At 38.1% G+C, this 23,618-nt stretch overlaps 1 protein-coding gene across 6 annotated transcripts in view; it reads right to left on the bottom strand.

The window, feature by feature from the left end:
* RASAL2 (RAS protein activator like 2) overlaps positions 1-23,618 on the bottom strand; it is a 212,721-nt gene that overhangs the window by 82,964 nt on the left and 106,139 nt on the right. For 4 of the 6 annotated variants that reach the window (XM_081121673.1, XM_081121674.1, XM_081121672.1 and 1 more), the window contains exon 3: positions 16,100-16,226. In XM_081121673.1, coding sequence (XP_080977799.1) covers positions 16,100-16,226 — 127 coding nt within the window. Of the gene's footprint in view, positions 1-297; positions 582-16,099; positions 16,227-23,618 lie in introns of those variants that run through there. The other 2 variants (XM_081121676.1, XM_081121675.1) reach the window with 1 other exon arrangement.

The following is a 23,618-nucleotide window of genomic DNA, read 5'->3' as shown; positions in this document are numbered from 1 at the left end:
TTATTAAAAGAACAAGCAGACGTGGTGGTGTTAATATTTTGCCACGATCATTACCCTCATAGTTGGCCTGAGTTTCTCAGGGGACTATTGTGCTGGATTTTTTTTACGGGAATACTGTATATAGCCTCCCCATACTATTCACCTGAACTCACAATAATGAAAACCGACCTATTTTTTAAAAGCCAATAATCACAAAGGTAAACAGTCACTGCATCTGTGTAGTAAAAAAAGATACATTCCCTCTAAATATATACAAACTTTTCATCTCAGTTTCAGACAGATTGGAGGAACTCTTACCTGGGGTCTGCATTCTGGGAAGTTTCTGGGTGTTGCTAACATGATCTCCCCGGCATGCCAGTCAGGAACTCCCAACACTTTGTACACCGTGCTTGCCGGGCTCTCCTGCTCTCTCTCGCTCTCGCTCTGTGCCTCAGACAGTTTGGAATGCAGAAAAGCCAGAGCCAGTGCCAGCCAAACTCAATCCTTTCTTTCCTCCCAGTTCTTTTGCTAGAGAGCACTAAACAATAGCCACCCTTCCTTACTCACTGCGTCTCTCTTCACAGCACTGGGTACAGGCGATCTGCTTCAGAAGCAAGTGTTTTACCAAGCCTGTAATTCATTTTTTCTGTTCCAAGGGGCAGTAGAGTGGGTGAGTGCATCTCTGTTTTAAGAAGTTTTTTGTTTTTTTTTAAAAAAGGAATCTATTTCAAAATCTGCCCTATTTTAGAGGTAGAAAAAACAAATTTCAGAGATTCTTATTTTGAATGTTATTATGGTGAATTAAAATATAAACTTTTCAAAGTACAAAAACCAGGTAAATATCTTATACCTGATGTACCGATAGAGCATGTTAACACATATATTGCTATCTTAGACTCAGTAGATCACCTTAATTTACCACAGAGAAACTATTTTAAATTTAGAAAAGAAAATTTTTATTTCCCTAAAATCATTCATTGAGATCTTAAGCTAGAACTTCACTTTAAAAAGAAAGAAAAATCAAAAATTAATTTTATAAACTGAGTGGTTCTAATTAAGTCATCTAGATGTGAAGAAACTATAGGCAATATTGCTAATCTCAGTCATCATTTTAATTTGTTTCAAAATCATACCTATTTCTAAGGTTTGCTTTTTTTTCTTCATTCTAAAAAAGGAAGGCAGGTCAATGATGTCATCTTCATTATCAGTAGGATGACCTAACGTACTATGCAGCTGCTCAGTTGCTGAGGTTAGCATGTCAGGACCAATCAGTTAAAAACTTCACAGTTTGAATCACTGAGCAGAGCACAGTATCAATGTGTCTGTTACCTACCATTTAACAAACAGCTGATGGACACAAATATTCTATCTCTAGGTTTATGTATGTGTATATAAGTACTACATGTAATATATTTCACACTATCTAGATACACATGCACAGAGGCATATTTGTGTGTATGTATGTGTATGTGTGAATGTATGTATATCCTTCGGCACCCTTTTCCCCCTCCCCTTTTTCTCCCCAAGCCTCAGTGAGTAAACTTAAAATCTCCTTTAATTAAGTCATGATTTGTTTTTGGTTATCTAGTCTCATCTTTCTTCAAGAATCACAATGCTCTAACTTTGCCTTTTCCTCTGCCTTTACTTGTGGTTTCCTATTTCTACTTCAGATGAACTACTCCTTTAAACCCTATTGCTACTGCTACTCTAATAAGAATCACAGAGAGAGAAAGGCATAAACAAAAGTTGTACGGAAAGGAACAAACTAAGGGTCTGACTATGAAGACTGACAGACCAGATTCCCACCCTGACTTAGATAAACAAAACATCAACAACCCTATCCTTTCTCACCAAAGGTAATACAAAGCCTTATCAACTGTCATTTATAATCGACCTTAAAATAGTGCAAAGCACACAGAAATTATTTTTACTTGCTAATCCTCAGAATAATTCTAAGAAATAGGTCATGATTTCCATAATTCTATCTAAGGGTTAGATCTAAGAACAGTGAGTCTAAGATACAAGAGAGATTTCAGCTCAATAAAAGGAAGTCAGAGCGATTGGAAATAGCCTTCCACAGCGCTGTCTGCTGCACAAGACAGGGGCTCCCCAGCTCTCCCCACACAGGGACACTGTACATTTGATGAATACACTGTGGTGCAGCAGTTCTCAAACTATGCTACTGAACAACATGTGTTCTGATGAGGAAACAGAATAACAGCAGTCTTTTCTCAAATGACAGGAAAAGTTCATGTATATAATTATCTCAAGTATGAGCTTTCATTCTTTTTTTAAAAAATATATTTTTTTCATTGATTTCAGAGAGAGGGAGGGTGAGGGAGAGATAGAAACATCAATGATGAGTCATTGATCGGCTGCCTCCTGCACGCCCCCTACTGGAGATCAAGCCCGAAACCCAGGCATCTGCCCTGACTGGGAACTGAACCCCTATCTCCTGGATCCCAGGTTGATGCTCAAGAGCTAAGCCAAGCCGGCCGGGCTCTCAGCGATGTTTCTCTCTCCCTTCCTCTCTCTGAAATTTAAAAAAACACACAAAACAGCACATTTTTAAAAAATTGCTAAAATGATGTTACTGATTTTTTTAAAATAGAAAATCCATTCCCCAAAGGAAAATTTAAGTTCTTAAGCAAGGGGAAATTTAATCTGTGGTACTTCTACCCATTGCTTCTGAGCCATAAAAATAAGACCCTTTTAAAAATTATATTCAAGGCTCCAAGAGGGCAATCCTGTTCCATTTTATAATACTAGTCTTATTACATTTTCATTTCCAATACTACATTTCAAAATACCTTTCCACCTATGTTTTGAGAAGGGTTAGTTTTGAAAGTTCCTATGTATGACATGAGATTTTTTTTTTTTTTTAAAGAAGAGATAAAGGATCTTCCAATCTGTTAAAGCCAAATTTAAAACACTGTGGACATGAAAAGAGCAACTCCATAAATCATCATTTTTAGTTCTAGAATATCTCAGTAAATATGAAAAATAACTTTCAAGAGGTTAAAACTTCCTTCTAAATTTCGGCATGTACAGTAAAAAAACTATTACAGGTACCAAAAAAAGTTCTGTCATGAGAAATGAATTAGATATTCTCCCAGAAAAGGCCAAAGCAGTGGTAAAAAAGGCACAGAATTATGGGACAAGGCACATGATCAATTCATGATCAATTCCGACACAACGATCCTACAAAGAAAACACAGTGTGGTTCGGCAACACAAATAAATACTGCATTCAAGGACTGAGTCACCATTTGCTTTGAAAACAAGCCAAATTTTTCTGTTCTCACAAGGGATAACATCTTTTCTCTTGGCAATAAAACAGGACATCTAAATTTATTACTGCTGAAGCTAAGGACAAGAAATATCACTACTAGTGAAAAACCTGAAAATTCTCCATAAGAGATCTGTTTTAGTGAGAGTAGCAATGTAATTCCATTAAAAAACAAAGAATTTCATTTTCAACATATTCAAGAATTATGATTATGTGACATAGTATCCCTAAACGTACTTTCAGTAGTGGTTACTATTAACATATAAATCTGCCCAGGATATAGTAAAATTAGTAAATGGCTTGGCTATTTGAACTAATTTAAAACGAATGCATTTAACATGCTAATCTTAAAATGTCAATTTCGTAGGAAATAAAAATAAGTGAAAAATAGCTGTCCTTTGGGGAAGTCTAATATTTAACGGATATTTCATGGGTGACAAAATTGAGAGAAAAAAGAGATTAATGAACTTGCTAAGGAAACAGTCATTGATGACTAAGGGCAGACTCCTACTCCCACTCCTAGATCTCTCAGGAGGCCATCTAGAGAAATAAGAACAGGGATATCTGGGTATAGGAGTTGAAGGAATCCCTTTCCTCAAGTCAGGAAATAAATACAATGGTTTCTATCTCACTGGCAAGAGAGAGTCAGGCCACAACACTAATTTTAAGAATATCATTTTGTCCTTAGACACATTTATACATGAATTTGTAAAATTTGATGGCTACTGACTGACCATTTTTTATCCTGTACCATCAATTATTGCATAATTAAAATTGTTGCCTATGAAACATTAAAAATTTCCTAAAACTTTATGATGCACATTTTAAATTCTACATCCACCCATGCACATAAACATGGAATTAAAAATATGATGAATTGGGGAACGCTGAAAAATATTGTGCATTTTTATTCAACGTTTATTTGGACTCAATATTGACTGAGTGTTAAGTGCCAAACATGTTCTTTGTAAAGAAGTTCTCTAAATAATGCCTGAAATTGCATTTTCAGTAAACAGAATTTCATTCATCAGTTTTCCCTATGACTGCCAACAGCAACAACGACAAAAAACCCCCCTATCTATTATTCTTTTTATATTTTCAAAGAGATGACTACACTTTTATTTTACATTAAATAACAGTAAGACAGACAACTCTGCTAGTGAATTTATTTTTGTAAAGGCAGAGGGATATAACCATGGACAGTGTCACAGGACCCAGGAGTACAGGGCTCTGCCTCTTTTGCTCACCACTGTAAGGTCCTATTAGCAAGTACAGGAGCAAAGTGGCGACTTTAGGGCCAGATTACCAGGTTCAAATACTGGCTGTGCCATTTACTATTTGCAAGGTCTTAGAAGAGCAATGCCTCCATTTCATTAAATAATTCAAAACAACTGAATGAGGATAATAACAGTATCTAGCTCACAGGGCTAAGAGAGTAAATATTTGCAAAGTGCTTAGAATAGTATCTGGTACAAACCACTATATAAGCGTTTGTTGAGTAAAATAAAATAAAAATGGTACTCTGTAATAAGGAGGGGGGGAAAAAGAAAATGAGAACAATTTTTATATTTCATCTCTGCCTTGACATGGCATTCTTTCCCTAAAGCTTACATCTTTGCTATAAATATCTTTATGATTTCTAGATTTACCAGGACTAACAAGCTATTACCTCTTCAGATTCTCTGAAATCTTCTTTTCCTTCCCTTGATAGAAATGCTTCATTCTTTTACCAGGGGACACTTTGAACATTTTGACTGCATGGTCCAGAGGACATCCTACTGCAACAATCATGTGAAAAAGCCTGCAACTTTGTCAAAAAGTATTCCTCTTACCAAGAGCACCATTCAGTCTTCTGTTCCATCCACAGAGAACATCTGAAATAAGACACTACATGCCCTGCACTATAATGACAGATGCCTTTATAAGAAGACGCTGACACTACAGATTACCACAGGAGAGGAGCCAAAGGAATGCTTTGTGAAATACCTTCTCGGTAGGTATGCAGGACAGTGGCTTGCAGAATCCTGGGTATTCATTCCAAGCAGCAACATTAAAACAAAGTAACGCATCACTTATGTTCCTCATATGGGCCAGTATTTGCCCAATCTTTTGAACTTAGCCAATCAAACAATTCTGAGAAAAGCTTTGCGCAGGGCTTACTAGCCACCTGATGATCATGCTGTCACACAGTGGATCTGTAATAAATTGGTGTCTTCACTTTAGCATTCAACAACATTTATGCTTTGCCAGCCACAAAGGACTCTGATAACTTAAGGCAACTTAGTCAACCAAGATTTATTGGATGTATAATAGATGCTGATCTAAATATTGCTGGAGATAGGCTGTCATGTTGTAGTGACAGTAAGAAGTACATCCAAAGTGGTTAGAAGAACGGGTATCGAATTTCATCACATTAATTTTTTGGTGTGCACTTCTTTTTTGACTACATTTTTACTATCTCGGATTTTTCTTTTTTTTAAAAATGTAAAGAGTTGTTCTCCCGCCAAATCTGGCCTCATGAGAATGTTTGTCATAATCTATTAAACTATGAATAATTAGTGCTTAAAGTCTGAAATTGCAGTACCCTAATTAAAAATTAGATGGGTTTTTAACTGTGTTCATTCACTGATTGTTTGGAATGCAAGATATATTTTCTTACAGGTATCTCTCTGTAAAACTGGCAGAGAGAGAGAAACTAACATTTAATGAGCAGCTACAATGTGCCAGCACTTTGCTGGGGATCTTAATTTTAATATCTTATTTTCACAACCTTGTAGTAACTATCATGCTGATTTTACACATTCAGAAGGCTGTTTCCTTAAATCACACATTACTTATCAATATATGTACACTGTGAAAAAAAAAAAATCGACCATACTTAAAAACAAATAAACTAATAAAAAAATAGCAGTCCCATAACCAACCCCACTAAAGGCCTTCCTCCTTTTAACTTTTTTTTGTGTGTATGTATTTATCTCAGCATTTCTAAATAAAACCTAGTGGTATAAGAGCACAATTTAGAAATGCTGAGATTAGGCTGGGAACACCCTAAAAGTCGTCCATCCTCTTACCCATTTGGACTGGATGCTCTCTCAGCCAGCTACACAGCTGTCATTCTGTGACTTCCCTCCACGGATAATCTGGGGACTCCCTTTGTTGTCATCTTGTTCTCACTCTGCCCCTTCTAGTCTTGGCAGGCACTTTAGCTAGGAAAACAGTTTCAGTTTAGAAATCATGTCCACATGGAACTTTAAGGTGACTGCTCCATGGTCTCGGCTTCTACTATTATTGTCAAAAATTCAGATGCCACTCTTATGCAAATCCTCTATGGAATATTTTTTACTCCTTAAATCCTTGAAAAATTTTAGGAGGCTCTCCTCATCACAGACGTTCTGAAATTGCCCAAAGACGTGCCCTGATGTGGGTCTGTCTGCCTTCATTCACTGTGATGAGCACTAAAATACCCTTTTAAACTGGAAACTCACAACCTGCAACAATGGGAAACTTTCTTTCAGGTCTTCACCAGACATTCCTTAACCAGTGAGACTTTCCAGGACCATCTCATACAAAACAATATTCCTTCGCCCCTGTCTCCGGCACAGTGTTGCCCAGCTCCTTGCCCCTGCCCCATTCTTCCCCACTGCATCAGTCACCATGTGACATGCTGCAAAGCTGCTACCTTGTGTCAGTCTGCTCCTCCCAGAGTGTCAGCTCCATGAAGGCAGGGGTTTTGTCTGTGCTGCCTCTGGTTTTGGGAAAACTTTGTTCACATAGGCCAGGACAGTGTGTCGCAGGCACATAATAGGAATTAAAAAAAAAAAAGTGATGAATGACAGGATTGACTCCATAAAGCAAGGTAATTTGCTAAGTCAGTCACTCTGCAGGACTCTGAACCAGGAACAAAATTTAGCTAGGGCGAGACAAGAAGGGAGGTGAGGTCTCACAGCTGCCTATTAGTATTTTAAGTCTTTCTTAAACCAGAAATTGGCCGTCAGTGACTGCGGCTTGCACAAAGTGATGGGGAAGCACCGTAATAAAGTGGATTGAAGTCATACAGCCCTGGGTTTGAATTCTGGTTCTGGTAATTACTTGGCATCAGTATTCTACCTACAAAATAAGGATAATAACTGCACCTGTCTCACAGGACCACTGCCGGGACAAACTCTGTACAGCATACTAATTACTTAAGCATAAACTGAATTTATTAGAAAAAATAACCAAGTATATTAGTTTTCTAGGGATGCTGTAGCAAATTATGACAAATTGAGTGGCTTAAAAACAACAGAAATTTATCTCTCCCAGTTTTCTGGAGGCCAGAAGTCCAAAATTAAGGTGTAGGCAGAACTGCATTTCCTCCAAAGGCAGCAGGAGAGAATCCTTGTTTCTTCTAGCTTTGGGCATTCTTTGGCCTGTGTCTGCATAACTCTAATCTCTGCTTCTGCTTCACAAGGCCTTCTCCTCTGTGTTTGTGTCTTGCCTTCTCGATCTCTTATAAAAACACTTGGCATTGGATTTAGGACCCATCTAGATAATCCAGGATGGTCTCACCTTAAGATCTTTAATTTAGTTACTTCTGCAAAGACTCTTTTTCCAAATAAGGTCACATTCACAGGTTCTGGAGATTAGGAAGTGACATCTTTTTGGAGGCCACCATCGATCAACAATACCAGGTATATATTTTGTTCTTCCTATTGGATTTTGTATTATATACTCTTTTGTTTAATACTCACCTGAGGATATTTTTTCTATTGATTTTTAGAGAGAGTGGAAAGGGGGGAGAGAGAAACATCAATGTGAGAGAAACATATCGATTGGTTGCCTCCCCCACACGCCATGACCAGGACTGGGGATCGAGCCTGCAACCCAGGTAGGTGCCCTTGACTGGGAATTGAACCATGGCCCTTTGGTGCTCAGGCTGACACTCTAACCACCAGTCAGGGTCGTACTGTATACTCTTACTGAATTTTTTATACTATTTTCCTAGCTAAAGAATCAACAAGGCTGCCTGGCCGGGCGTGGCTCAGCGGTTGAGCATTGACCTGGGATCCAGGTGATCGGGGTTCGATTCCCGGTCAGGGCACATGCCCGGGTTGCGGGCTCGATCAATGACTCTCTCATCATTGATGTTTCTATCTCTCGCTCTCCCTCTCCTTTCCTCTCTTTGAAATCAATAAAGATGTATTTAAAAAATAAAAAAAAATAAAAATAAAAAAAATAAAAGCGAAATTAAAAAAAAGAAAAAAAAAGGAAAAAAAAGAATCAACAAGGCTGTCTTCCTGCCCAGTATACCTTCAGATGCAACAACAGACCATGTTGTTATGAATTACAGTCTCCATGATCTTTTAATAGTTTACTGATATCTAGTTTCTAATTTAAAAAGACTTTCTAGCCTTAAGAATGCTCCTTCTAATTTAAATGGATACTAGAATACAGTGTGCCTTTAAAAAGCTATTTAAAGAGGCCCTTAATAACAGCAACTAAATTTAGATATATAAAAATACTATAATTTTAAAAGAGTTTGGTCATTTTTAAGTTTCATTCAAAATAGAGAAGACATCGGAGTGCAGGTGGCTGCCACAGGGTCATAACAAAACACACTTCATCCCTGAAGGCAGCTCCAGTCTGTTTTGGATACAAGGGCAACTAGATTTTCCACCAATCTGATTTATAAATCCTACTGTTTGAAATATAAACTAAAAAGGCTTTGGTAAAAGCTTAGCCAATCCTGGTTGAGAGGGAGAGACAGACAAGCAGGAACAGAGGGAGGGAGAACACACAACTAAAGTAAGTAATGTTTAGCTAATTTTGCTCAACCTATCTGAATCATATATTTTTCCTTTTGGGAAAGGTTCTATGGCAGCCAAGGGCTGAGATCAAGTCTAAAAAATAAATCTCAAGGTGCTTTATAAACAACTCCACCCCTGCGTTTCTACCTCCATTGCGCAACAGGATGGTGAACTATGACTGCACTTGAGAAGAAAGGAATTTGCCAAACTATGCAAGTAGCAATGGGAAAAAACCAACAAGTCAAGTCATAAGATACAGACCCGGGATGCTTCCTAAAATGTCACACCTCACATTATTTATTGGGTTGATTTAAATTTGTCCAAGCAAAATGAGAAACAGTACCAGAAACAGTAACACCTGAGTCCACGTTACATTGTGACAGGCACGGCATTTATGAGTCACAGAAAACTTGTTCCCCAGCATTATTTCAGCTCAGTTTTAGTTAACAAAGAGGCAAGAAGAAGAAAATACCTTTTAACATTCCTGAAAAATCCAACAGGGGTTACTTTTATAATCTACTAGATTATAATCACCTAACATAAAAATGTCAAGAACTTTTGTTTAGTCAGATTCGATTTCTCTGCATTACTGCAGATAAATAAAAACTAAGCTGTTTTAATGGCCAACTTAATATCGTGCTACAAATTAATGACTGGAGAGTGAGAAGAAAGTCAGCTAATTTTTAAAGCGTACATCTTAGTAATGTGAAAGGCACGGGCTGGCATCAGTATAATATACCCTCCCAGTTAACCCTCTCTGACTTCAGTTCAGCGCTTTCCCTGGTTTTGAAATACATCATGGAGAGCTGAAATGTACCTTCACTACAGGCAGGCTGCTTCTTCCCTTTCTGTGTCTCTCTTCTTCCTTGTTATAATTATTAGTATTATTGCCGTTAAGAATATTAACTCATTTACTTGATTGCAAGATAAAAGGTTAAAAAGCTTCAGGAGAAACAATGTGCAGGAGGTAATTTCTGAAAACCCTGCGCATCTGAAAATGTCTTTATTTTACCCTCATGTGTGGTTAATGGCTTATAGCACATACAGAAGTCTAAGTAGGAACTAATTTTCCTTCAGAATTTGGAGGGCATGCCTCATTGTTTTCTAGCTTCTGAGTTGCTGATGGGAAGACTGAAGCCATTCTGATTTCTGACCCTTAGCCTGTAGTCTGTTTTTCCTTTCTTTGGAAGTTTGTAATACTGTCTTTGTCACCAGAGACAAGCTGAAATTTCCTGAAAGTGCCTTGTCACAGGTGCTCAGTAAGCCCTTTCAATCTGGAAACGCCGATCCTTCACTTGGGGGAAATTTTACTGAATCATTTTGCTAATGATTTCCTCCCCTTGATTTTCTTTTTCTGTAACTCACTGCTTTGACATTGGACTTTCTAAACTGATACTCTAATTATTTTGTCATTTTCCCCTCTACTTTCTAGAATATTTCTTCACTTTCATCTTCGAACCCATACTGGGTTTTGTTACTTTTTTTTTTTTAACACACAGCAGCTCTCTGGCCTTGTATAACATTCAGTTCTTGTCTCACATATGTAATAGCTTCTCTCTTTGAGGAGAGTGATGATTCTTTTTAAAGTTTTCTATTCCTTGTCTGTCTCTGTTCCTTTGAGCTTCTTTTGTTTGTTTTGGTTTTTCTTCAGATGTCTGCTAGTCTGGGGAATGCCAGTATTGTTAGGTCTTTCCTCTTGGGCTACTGAAATACCCCAAATGGTGTTCTTCTCATCTCCTGCCTGGAGGGGGCCGGCAGGTGAGGGCAGACGGTGGAGCCTCGCTGAGCGAGTGTGCGGATGCTCACCCCATTCCCGAGTGGGAGCAGGTGCTGTTCTCTCGGTTTTGCCCGGCCTGCCTCCATCCGAGACCCCCGGGGTTTTCTTTGTCAGATAACTAACCTGCAGTCTTGTGTTAGGGTAGAGGTGGGGGTGGGACGGGAAGAGAAGACCTGGGGATCTACCACCATGTGTTCCTGATACCATCGATTCCTGAGCTATTTGAAGACTCTGTGGTAAAATTCAGGTTGGTTCTTGGCTTTCTTCAGAGCCAGATTAAGAGCTGGCTTTCTCAAGTCAGCTAGGTCATTTACCACACTCCATTTGCTTTCCAGCTTTCAATTTATTATTATTATGTTGTGGTGGTTTTCTCCTTTCTCATTCTCCTTGTCCTTGATGGACCGTATCTTTTAAAAAATTCCTTTACCATAATTAAAGTGGGGTTTCTGGAATAAATACAATTAGATGCTTATGTTAAATCCAGTTTTATCCCCGGAAGTCCAGGCTAAATCTAAAAACCATTCCTGATTGTCTATGCCATTCATTTCCCCTTCCCACCCAATTCTCCAACCACCCCAGTGGTTTACAAAGATCAATACTTGGGACTGGTCGAGAGGGGCTCCTCGCCTGGGCACCCCATTTCAGAGGACGTGACCCCCACAGAGCCTGGCTAAACAGGCCAGCTGCCCACAGGCGTGTCTGCGGGCATCTCATGAGGTGGGCCCACATTTGGGAATTCTCTTCAGGCCTTCCAGGTGGTTATAAACATATAGTCAAGGTTGGAGAACAGAACATATTTTATTTGTTTATTTAAAAAAGCTTTGTTAGACTAACTTAAATATTCAGACATATGATACAGCTTTATAAACCTAGCAAGTAGCTGGTCCACAGTTAAGCGTCGACTTCCTTCATGGTTTCTGCTTCCCCAGGCCCTCTGGCTTCGCAGCAACCAAACAGTAACCCTGACAAGTGACTTACAGGAATCAGAGAGGAATCTATTATTTAAGACACTTTGCTGCCATCTGTTGGAAATTTTATGAAGTAACTACAAATCAATGAAGATAACTGACGGGCACCCCTAGCTGTTGGGCAAGGCATAATTTGCACAACCAGAGGGGCAGCTCTGCCTTGACCAGCTTTCACAGAAGTGAATGAATCTCTGCCATGCCAGGGTGAGATGAGGAAGATTACAGAGCAAATCAGGAACGCAAACTCCCCCCACAGTTAGGAGGAACTGTGCTCTGGTGCCTTGACTTAGAACTGAGAACCGCTTTCCTCACAGAGAAAAATGCTCTCACTGCTAATCTAAATCTAGTTCACAGGAGGAAAAGAAAAACTGGCTTTAGTAGGTTACCTTGAGAACTTAATACTAGTTTTTATTTTATGCACACTAGCTCTGTGTTCCAAATAACTAAGTTCCGAAAGAAATTTAGGAATGTGCTAAAAAGTAATTTTGGAATTCAATTGGCTAGTAAATGCAAGCTGCTTCTTTCTAATGGCCAAACCTGATTGAATCAGGTTGGTAGTAGGTCAGTTCTGTTTTAGTGCTTGCTTTGAAAATGTAACTGTTCCACCACAACTGACGTATCAGGGAACAATCTGCAAAAACATAAATTTTTTATCATGATTTCATCTGTGAGAAACACTATGTGAGCAAACAAAACTGCACCCAGCTGAACCAAGCCACATACGAAAACACAAAATGCTCACACACACGCACACGCACACAGCTCACACTTGTACCAGTGACCTCTCTTCGCTGTTATGAGCCACACCCATACACGTCTCCTATGACAATGTTCTATTCAATTTCCAAAAAACCCTCCCTCCATCCCTTCACAATAAACTTAAAAACTACTCTGATGCCCACTACCACAAGTACATTTCAGGATATTTTTCAAGGTAAAGTGCTATATTTATTGTAGTATTTGTGTATTCCTCAACCATTTAGCCCTCCTTGGGGTTCCTCTCCTGGAAAAGAACATAGGGAATCCAGAGCTTGGAAAGTGTGAGAGCCACACAAAAACAGGAGGGCTTCCCCACACACGCTGACTCGGCTTACTTATTTGGAAACAAGTTTCTGGAATTTTCCTTCTTCTTCTCTGGTCCATCCTTTGCTAGTATTTGCTTGTCTTCCTAACCTCTAGATGTTGTACCAGGGCTTAGTCTTGGGCTTCTCTCTTCTTCTTCTACAGATTTCCCTGGTGATTTCATTCAACCTCATGGCTTCAAACACCATCTAGTTGCTAAAATCCTGCAATTTATATTCCCAGTCTGTACCTCTCCCTTAATTTCCACTCATAAATTTCCACTTGGGTGTCTAATAAGACCCTCAAACTTAACATGTCCAAACTTGAGCTCCTGGTTAATCCCACTTTCCAACCTGCTTCTCCCAGAGCCTGGCCGGTGTGGCTCAGTTGACTGGGCATCGTCCTGTGCACCGCACGTAAAGGTTGCTGGTTCAACTCCCGGTCAGCGCAGATGCCCTGATTATGGGCTCGATGCCCAGCAGGGGTGTGCATGAGGCAGCCAATTGATGTTTTGATCTCACATTGATGTTTCTCTCTCTCTCTCCCTTCCTCTCTCTAAAATTCAATTTTAAAAATCTTAAAAAAACACACACACACAACTTCATTCTTCTTGCTGCTCTAGCCAAATTTATTTTTCTGTTTCTCACTTCCCACATCCAATCCAACAAGCAAATTCTGTTGGCTCCACCTTCAAATATATTCAGAATCTAGTCACTTCTCAGCCTTTCTACTACTGCCATTATGGCCCGAGTTCTAGCCTCTCTTGTCTAGACTGTTGGCAAAGCATTCTAATTGGTCTCTGAATTCCCATTCTTGGATCCCTACTCTCAACATAGAAGCCAGGGGAGCCCCGTCTCACAGAATAAAAGCCAAAATGCCCTCATGATGACCTACAAGACCTTCATTATCTGCTCAACGATGTCATCTCTTACTACTCTCCCCTTGTTCTTTCTACTCCAGCCTCCTTGGCATCTGTGCTGCTCCTGGGACATTCCAAGCATATTTCTCCATAAATTTCCCTGGGTGGAAACCCTCACCCCCAGGTATCCACATGCCTGACTCCCATACTTTTATCAGATCTTCACTCAAATGTCAACGGCAAGGTTTTCTTTGGTCAGCTTAGCTAAAATTACACTTCCTTGATACTTCCTATTTCCACGCCCTGCTTATTTTTTCCTCTGTACTTATCTCCATCCAGCACAGTATGTATTTCACTTATTACTCTTCCTTACTGTCTGTCATTCCTCAATAGGATGTAAGTTTCACAAAGGGAGAGAGCTTTGTATATTTTTTCACTGTTGTATCTTAAGTGCCTAGAACAGTATCTGGCATATAGTTGTCCCTCAATACTTGCTGCATAAACAAACGGGTTTCTTAAAAATTAAAAATCAATAAAAGCCACACAATGTAATCTAACACAATAATAACATGTACTGTGAATAGTCACCAATAATCTGTCTTCCAAATTACATAAGAATCTTCTAAAGGCAGAAATGTTATCTCACACACCTTTTCATTCTTAGGGACCAGCACAGAATGTTATATATACAGCAATTATTCAATTCAATATTTGACAGCATGAGATTTTGCTTAAAGACAAATCACTAGGAGATAAAAATAGAACCACCGAATAATGATCTAATTCAACATTAGAATGGCATGTAAGAAAAAATGGCTCTAAAAGTAGTTTTTTCTTTTCCCCTCTAATATTTACGAGCAATAGCTTTCAGTGCTAATTTAGGACATCCACTCTGAAAATGATCATGGTCTGCCATGAGTCAAGACTTGTTGTCCAGGACAGAAGGTGGAGGACTGGCTCCAGACTAAGCACCTTGGCCACCTAATCTTAGCTTGTCTTTGGGATCAGTATCTGGAATGTTGGAGATATTTAACAATTTGTGACAGAGTTCTCTCTTCTATAAAATTGTAATAATTCAGACTATGAATACAGTTCCTTTGTGGGTCAAAGTTCGTCAAAGGTTTCTAGAGAAGTGACAAAGATAATCATCAACATAACACTGTAATAATGACAGCAAAGAAACAGAAAGAAGGTGACTGTGAGCTGGTCTAATATGCACACAATGTGTACATGAAATACAAACAGGCTATAAAATGGTTACACCCAGACAGGTTTGCCATACAATTTGGGCCAACACCTAAACTGGATTCAACACGTGCTAAAGAAGTACAATGGAAATAAAATGAGAGGAAAATCTGACTTCTCCAAGTATTGACTCCTTGGAGAAACGTGTTTGCTAATCTAACTAACTTCCAGAAAAACAACTCTTACAGGATAAAAAGAGAAATAAAGAATTCAAATTCTGACCAAGAATTCTGAGTTCCATTTAAATTATGAAGAGAAATGAAGAAAAAGGCAAAAACAAAAAACAAACCCTAATATTCAAAAACACAAACAAAATCACAGACTTATCTGTAGTAGCCAATATACAGACAATAAATAGTTCTGTCCTATCTACCTAGCAAATGTCTATGACTAAATGCCTAGGTTCACTAAGCAATAACAATACAAAGCACTTCCTACTATTCAAATTCTATCATTATTTTATTTAATCTTAATTATGTTCCCTTAAAATCACCTGACCTAAGTATCTATAAATCCATTGGCAAACATGCAAAGCATGATACAATACATTTGGTAGGGAACAGGAAAAGAGCTCCTTTGATGTTGACATTAATTTCTTTAGTGTATAACAACTCATGTGGGGTTTTTTTAAATTTCTCTTCTGTCACCCACTCTAACCATAGCCCCAAATATAACTTACATGAAATGTATAAAATTAGCTCAGCTAAAGTAGTGTGATCTGGCATTAAATTGCACAAGACAGAATCAGTAGCTGTGTGAACAGGACACAAAACACTCAATACTAAGTTTCCATATAATACTAGCTCCCCAGTGAATTTCAGTACTTCAACAAGATCACTTAATGGTCTTTCAAAATCTAAAGCGAAGCAGTAAACTCAGAAACAACACACCATCCAACTTGTCTAGGACTGTACAGCAAACTTACAAAGCTTAGACAGACTTTATCTTTGTAAAATAACTTTGCTGCCACTTGGTTATAAAGAATAAAACTTTCTAATGACCTCTAACTCTTAGTTAACATATCAATGTGCTTCCTTAACAGGAAATACAGGATGTTTTGTTTTCTTGTAACGCTCAATAACAAGTCCATAAATTACCAGATAAAAGCTAAGAATTTTTCCTTTCATTAGCTTACCCAGTTTGGCGGCGCCCTCTGGTGGGTACTCAGGAAACTGACCCTCGGAAGGGACACTGACCGTTCTCCTCAGGCATCTCCCTTTGGCAGAGTCGGCCTGCTGCTCCTGTCCTCCCTCCGCAGGTATCTAGTTAACCAAAAGAGAAAGACATAAAACTTAATAGCGAGCTCGCCATGACTACCTTCTAGCTGAATAATGTTTTCAGTTAATAAAGACAGGAGTTTGTAATCATCAGCGCAAAGTAGAAGGAATGTAGAAATAAAGTACACACAATGGTAAAGTCTTTACCAACTCCTTTTCAGGAAGCTTTTCTTTAAAAAGAAAACCAAAAGATCAGGAAAGGTGAGTATGTAAATTAGCTTAGTTGAAGTATGTACAAGTCATATCCAGGTGTGCACCTGTTTTGGGAATTCAGAAAACAAAACAAAACACCCACACAAATAAAAGATTCTTGTACATCAGAAACTGGTCCACAAGCTCCAATTCTGTCAACACTCAATAAGGTAAATGGAAATAAAAGTCAAACCAGAAAGATTTAGCTACAATATTCTCTTAAAAGAAGGTTTTGTTAGATAAAAGTAGTAGAATGACCCAACATTTCTTCAATTTTAGAATTAAGCACTTATAGTTAATAAAATACATTTTCAGTGAGATTTTACTAGTAACCTTTATCAAAATTAAGAATAGTATTGGTACATATTAAATAGTTTGGCAAAATATATCAAAAATTAATCATAGTTTCTAATTTCTTATGGCTCCAGTATAGAAATTTCAACAATAATGACTACCACTGAGTTCTTACTATGTGCAGGGCTAAGGAATTTACATGAGTAACATTATGAGGGAGCCATTATTACCCCCTTTTTGCAGATGAGGAATAACTTATTTTTACAAATGATCTCAGTGAATACATATCACATCAAATGATCCAGAAAAACTGGGATACACACAGGCTTGAGTGCATATACCATCTACTTTGCCTCAGTAATCCAACTCCTATGACTGGGGTCAAGGGGGTGACAGCAAGGGACGCTCTCTCTGTGACACTAAGAATCTGAAAAGCAAAGTCCTAATGTCTTCATAATGGACTAAAAATTCACCATTTCCTCATTACCATAACTATGCTCACTACTAGTACATTGAGAAACCAAACAGCAGAACTGTCAATGGTAAAGTTCTAAAAAAATAAGGGGAGACCAAATAATAGCATCAATAAACACACGAACTCTTCCAAAAGCACTCCGTAACATAACACTTTACAAACAGTAATCTAAGTCATTCAGCCCTCTCAGGATGAAAATTATATTATCTCCACTTAAATAATTAAAAGAGTAGCACTGAGAGGTTAAGTAACTCCCTTCTAGAAAGAGGCAAAAATGTACACTCCTGCCTCAAACGTAGAAAAGAACAGGGGTAAATCTGAGGGGAAAAAGGCTGTCTCTCTTAACAAGTAGATGAACCTAAATAAACCACCATTTTCCTCAAAGTTCTAAAAATACCTATTATCTGAAGTAATGAAGGGCCAAGCCATAAAGAAAAAAGCTAGTAGTTATTTTTTATGTCACAGGAGGAAACAACCTATGCTCTTTCCGATGGAAATTGGTAAAGGTTACATTTAGGAAAAAGAACTGCTTCTATTATCATATACTTTGCCTCTACCATGTGTAAGGAGAGGACAGATAAAATACATAAAACTTCTTACTTGGGCCTGGAATTCACTCACAATTATTTTCTCAAAGTTTTCCTGTAGACTCTTCCTTTCCCACTATTGTAACTTAAAATATAATTCAAAGTATCACTTACAGGTTGGGATATTTTATCTCTGACTTGGGATATATGGAAGAATAGTGTTGACTTTTATTCTAAACCTGCATTTCTTATGAATATTTTACTTTTACAATATTATAGATTGACTCTTACCTAAAATATTTCTTAAAAGATACTGATCTATTTGAAAATTAGAGGGATCATATTTCAAGTATTTTCAAACTAAGCTGGAGTTCACCAATCTTTGTACACAGCCAGAGAGAATCAGTTTTAGAAAGTCAATTTTAGAAAAGTAATTTTGTTCATTTTAATTGCCCTAATTTAGTTTACTAGTTCACTTTTTAAAAAAGATTTTGTATTGATTTTTAGAGAGAGAGGAAGGGAGAGGAAGACAGAGAGAAACATCGAAGTGAGAGCAGAACACTGGCTGCCTCCAGCACGCCCCCTACCGGTGATAGAGCCCACAGCCGGGACTTGGCCCTGACCAGAACTGAACCAGTAACCTTTCGGTGCCCAGGATGATGCCCAACCAACTAAGTCACACCAGCCAGCACATTTACTAGTTCACACTTATTGTTTATACTGAATTACTCTTTAAAATTTGTGTATCTTCCAGGTTCTATAACATGAGAGGAATTCTTTTTAACCTCTGTGGCCTTGTATTGTGCCCCTGAGTCCAATTTTTCCTTAGGGAGAAAAAAATCAAGCGCTTTAATTCATTCCACTGCAGATAAGGAAAATGGAACACAGTAAGGAGTAAATGGCTTCTCCGGTATCTAAGATATGTTAATAACAAAAGTCAAACTGAATCTCTGAATCCTAGTGCTCTGTTAGTTCCAAACCATTGCTGACAATGGAAGAGCAACATGCATAAATAAATCAAGTTACTTAGAAAATATTATTTATATACATATACCTCATATTTTCTACATGTTGCTTTTCATTTTGCTAAGAATTACATAGAAAGCAACTTCAATTTCAATCTGTGTACATGCATATTAAATAAAACAGTCAAGTAAAGGAAACCAAGTTTATGCTAACTAGCAAAAGAAAGTGCTCTGTAATTTTTTCTCTAAAGAATGCTTAAGTGATGTTCAAGTCTACTGTATCTGGATACAGTGGGCGTATGTGACGGGCGACAGCACTCCTCTGCTTCAGCCAGAGCATAATTCTGAGCCCATCTGCTGTATAGGGCCTTCTGCATAAACTTTTCTACACAGAAAGAGCTCTTTTGCTACAAATATCCAGCTTCAGACTTTACATTTTAGGAACATCAAATTGCTTGCATTTCCCTTTGCTGAGTTTGTTGTCTCAGCTTGAAACATTTTCCTCCACTTTCTTTTCTATTCTTTACCTAACAGGTAAAACTATTCATCCTAAGGTTTAGGACAGACATCACCTCTTCCAGGAGTCTTCCCTTTCTACCAACCCCCTAAGAGAGTAAGGTTAAGGTACACCTTCCTGAGGTTCCTCCAAAAACAGATCTTTCTCTGTCACTATGCTTACTATATTGAACTATAATTATTCCTTTGTGCAACTAATTCCCTGCAAGTTAACAGCTTCTATCTTACCAGTCAATTCCCAAATCTTAAAACAGCTCCAACCCTGAAATGAATCAACGAATATTTAATAGGTAGAGAGGTTGGCCATTTCAGGCAAAGGAAAAACATAACATCAGCTAAGAAGTTGGTAAGCATATGAATTTTTATTTTGTTTTGGAACAAGGAGTAGACCAATTTAGTTTGAGCCTCTTAAAGAGGAGAAGTGGGGTAAAACACCAAAATATATGATGACCCCATTGGGAGGGCTTTAATACCAGGCCATCATAATTCAGGATGTACTGGGAAAACACTCAAGTTTTTAGATCAGAGGAACAGTAATCTCTTAATTGGTCTTTCTCCTTCCTGTCTCTCCCTCTACCAATACATCTTATGGATTAATATTCACAACATAACTTTGATCAACTCCCTTCCTTTCATAAGCTTCCTTTGGTAACTGCCCATTACCAATAGCATCTTAATGACATAGACTACAGTCCTTTAGAATAAATGGATTTCTTTCTTTTATTCTATCCAATTTACTTGTGCTATTTATCAAATGCCATTTTAAAATTATTTGTCTTATTTCCACAACTAAATTTGGTATGTGGGAGAGAGGGGAAAGAACTGTGTTTTACTCTTCATAACTCCTAACACATGAATGCACACACAGGGACACATTATGTATCTGCTGCATAACCTGAAAGTGGTTCTGAATGAAATATGCCGTGGGTAGTTCGCTAGGATAAGTAACAGTTGATTTTTGGCTGTTTGTACAAAAGCCTAACTGCTATTTTCATGAATACATCTGAGTGTAAATACTACTTTCCAAAAGCAAGAAAAATATTTTTAATTATTTTAAAACTGCATTATTATTACCTTGCTGCCTGTGCACTAGTATCCTGTTTTAAAACTTCCAAGCATAGAAAGTAGAGTTTGAATGAAGAAAAATGGAGCCACGTTAACCCTTCCTAATGACTTGCTATTGCCAAAGGAACTCGCAAATTTAGCTTTTTTTTTTTTGTATTTTTATACTGGCTGCACCTCAAAGAGGTTCATGATTGTCTTCTCCACCATTTCCCTCAACTCCTTAATCTCTAGTTTACTTGGTCTTATCTCCTGCAAGCAAAAAGGAATTCAAATGGCCTCCTACACCCTCTTTAAACTGGCCTGGTGCCAAGCCAGCTGGGGCCTTTCCTGGCATCCAGGCAGGGAAGTCTATCTCATAACACATAAGCAATGTCTATTTGCACAATTTACATGAAGCAATTTACTAAACCGTGAGTCATTTCTCAAGGTGATGCTCCTGGCAGATTTCTCTTCTTTTAGCATTCTGCCCAGACCTACCCTTCTGCTACATTCCCAAATTGGTAATCGGTGTATCTAACACTCTTCCCAGGTACATCCCCCAGGCAGACTTTTTCCCGTTTCTGACGGAAAACATGCAGAGTTAAGAGAGAGCATTAAAAGATCCCACACATTGAATGCACGAGTGATGCTAGACTAATATAATCCTCCCACATTCCAGCAGTGCCTGGCTAAGGATTTGCTTTAAACCTTTACAGAATCCTCTTAATTGATCTTTGTAACACAGCAATAAACACCCCCATGATTCGTTAAGGTTTAAAACAGCCTTTTAAGATAATTTTAACAGGAAATTCCTTAAATTCCTTGTTTCAAGGAATTCTAACTTGTTCATGCAAACTTCCGAGGGTGAGAGTTATACTCCTGCTGATAATGTGGGTGAGACAGAGTGACAGAATATTCTGGTACACACACACACACACACACACCCCAACAATAGATTTCTTTATAATAGACTCTACTTTCTTTACTTGGAATTTTTTGTAATGAAAAAATTAACAGAATATTAAATTTATCATTCATGTAGCAGGTACACCAATGGCTTAACATTTTCTTATCCTAGAGTCTTAATTCAATTTTCCCAACTTCATAATGGTAGGACACAACTGCCTCAAGCATTAAGCTGTTTTTGTAAACTGTTTCATGAACTACTCATCCCTTACCTGGTCTACTGCAGTCATCTAACTTTCTATTTCCTTCCAGTGCCATGTACTCAATTTTCCACATGATCAACAGAGTTACTTTTCTAAGAAGCAAATCTGATGATGTCACTGACCTGTTAAAATACCTTTCCATGGTCCAAATCATTTCCAGAATTAAGTCCAAATTCCTTAGTATGGCCTTCAAGGCATTTGATTCTTGACAGCTATCACTTCTCCTCTTGCAAACTATATTCCAAGAATTCTGAGCATTTTGCAATTTGCCAAAGAGAGAAGTTTCTTGACTCTGTCTCCTTATACATAAAGTATCTTTCCCTTCTTTTCCTCCAGATGAGCTTCAATTTGCCCCTGGACATGACCTTTTTATAGACTTCTCTGTAAAACCTTTTTTTGGCATTCTCCACTTCACACCATAACCCATTCCAGGCAATATCTCAGTTAATCTTTCCTTGTGGTTATATTATAATCTTAAGAAAATAATTTATTGAGGTGAAACTGACTTAACATAAAATTAACCACTTTAAAGTGAATTAATTCAGTGACATTTAGTACATTCACAGTGTTGCGCAAACACCACCTGTATGGAGTTCCAAATGGTTATAACTTTTAATTTACCATAATGTGTCCTTGCCAAACCTGCATCCTTGCAATCGCAACACTGCACACATAATAGATGCTCAGCAAATACAGATGGGATCACATATCAACAATGGAAAAGCAGCTTATGGATTATTTTTATTCTCTTTTATTATCTAGTTTTAGGATTAAAAAAATATGGAATTAAGTCTCCTGTTATGGGAAGAGTTATCACGCAAAAAGAAAAGATAAAAGGAACGGTTCATCTCCTCTCAATCTTATATTTAAAAAATAGATCTTCAGGAATCAAAGTTTATAATTTGGCTTTTTCAAAATTTATTCAACAAATATTTATTGAGAATTTACTTATGTGTCCTAAGCACAGAGGGATACAGCATTGAACAGAACAGACAAAATCCCTCCCTAAAGCCTACATTGCAGTAGCGGAAGAAAGACAATAAACATAACAAATTCTGTAGCATTTTAGAAGGTGGCAAATGCTATGAGACAAAAAAATTTAGAGTCACTTTATTAGATCAGATATTCTGGTTGGAGATACAAGGAAGGGCTGCAACTGATTGATTGACTGATTGATTTGAGAGGAAGGGAAGCAAGGATGGGAGGAAATGGAGGAGGGAGAGAGAGACTGCTGCTCCACTAATTTATGAATTCACTGGTTGATTCTTGTATGTGCCCCGACCAGGGATCAAATCCGCAGCCTTGGCGTATTGGGATGACACTCTAACCAACTGAGCTACTTGGGCAGGGTAGGGTTGCAATTTTAAATAGGTGTTCGGGGTAAGCCTGTATTAAAACAGGTGATATGTAAGAAGAGAGGTGAAGGAGATGAGAAAGTAAATCATTTAAATATCTTAAGGGAAAAGCCAAGGCTAAGGCCTTGAGGCAGGAAAGTGACTGATGTGCTCAAAGACAGTGTCCAAGCCGAAGTGGCTGGATCACAGTGAGCCTTTGGAACTAGGAAGGATGGAGTTGTAACTAATGAAGATGGGGACGGTCTCTGGAAGGACTGGGAAGATTAGGGGCTCCATGTGGGGCATGCTGAAGATGACTATTACATATCCAAGTAGAGGCGTATAATGAGCAGATGGACATATGAGTCTAGAGAACAGAGATGTGTAGGCTTGAGACATAAAATTAGGAATCATCAGCATTAGAGAGTGTTTAAGGTCATAAGGCTGTATGAGATTCCTAGGAAGTAAGGTCCAAGTAATGAACTCTGTGGTATTCCCCTCTAAAAATCTGGAGAGAAGAGAAATCTGTAAAGATGACTCAGAAGGAAATGCCAGAGAGGCAGGAGGAAAAATAAAAGACACGGTGTCATGGAAGCCAAGTGAAGAGAATGGTTCTAGAAGAAATGGGCCATCAACTGCATCAAATGCCACTAACAAATTAAGTAAGATGAGAACTGACCACTGAATTTAGTAATTTGGAGATCACCAGGGAACTTCACAAGAGCAGTTTTGGCAGAGTGGTACGGATAAAAGTCCGATCAGAGTAGGTTTAAGAGTGAACAAGAGGAGAGGAATTAGAGACAATGAGCTTACAAGTTTTAAGAATTTTTGCTATTAAAGGGTACAGAGGAAGGATGCAGA

Source organism: Miniopterus schreibersii, assembly GCF_964146895.1.
Source record: "Miniopterus schreibersii genome assembly, chromosome: 19".
NCBI classification, from domain to species: Eukaryota; Metazoa; Chordata; class Mammalia; order Chiroptera; family Miniopteridae; genus Miniopterus; species Miniopterus schreibersii.
The sequence above is the reverse complement of the archived record's forward strand: the minus strand, read 5'-3'. Positions and strand labels throughout refer to the sequence as shown.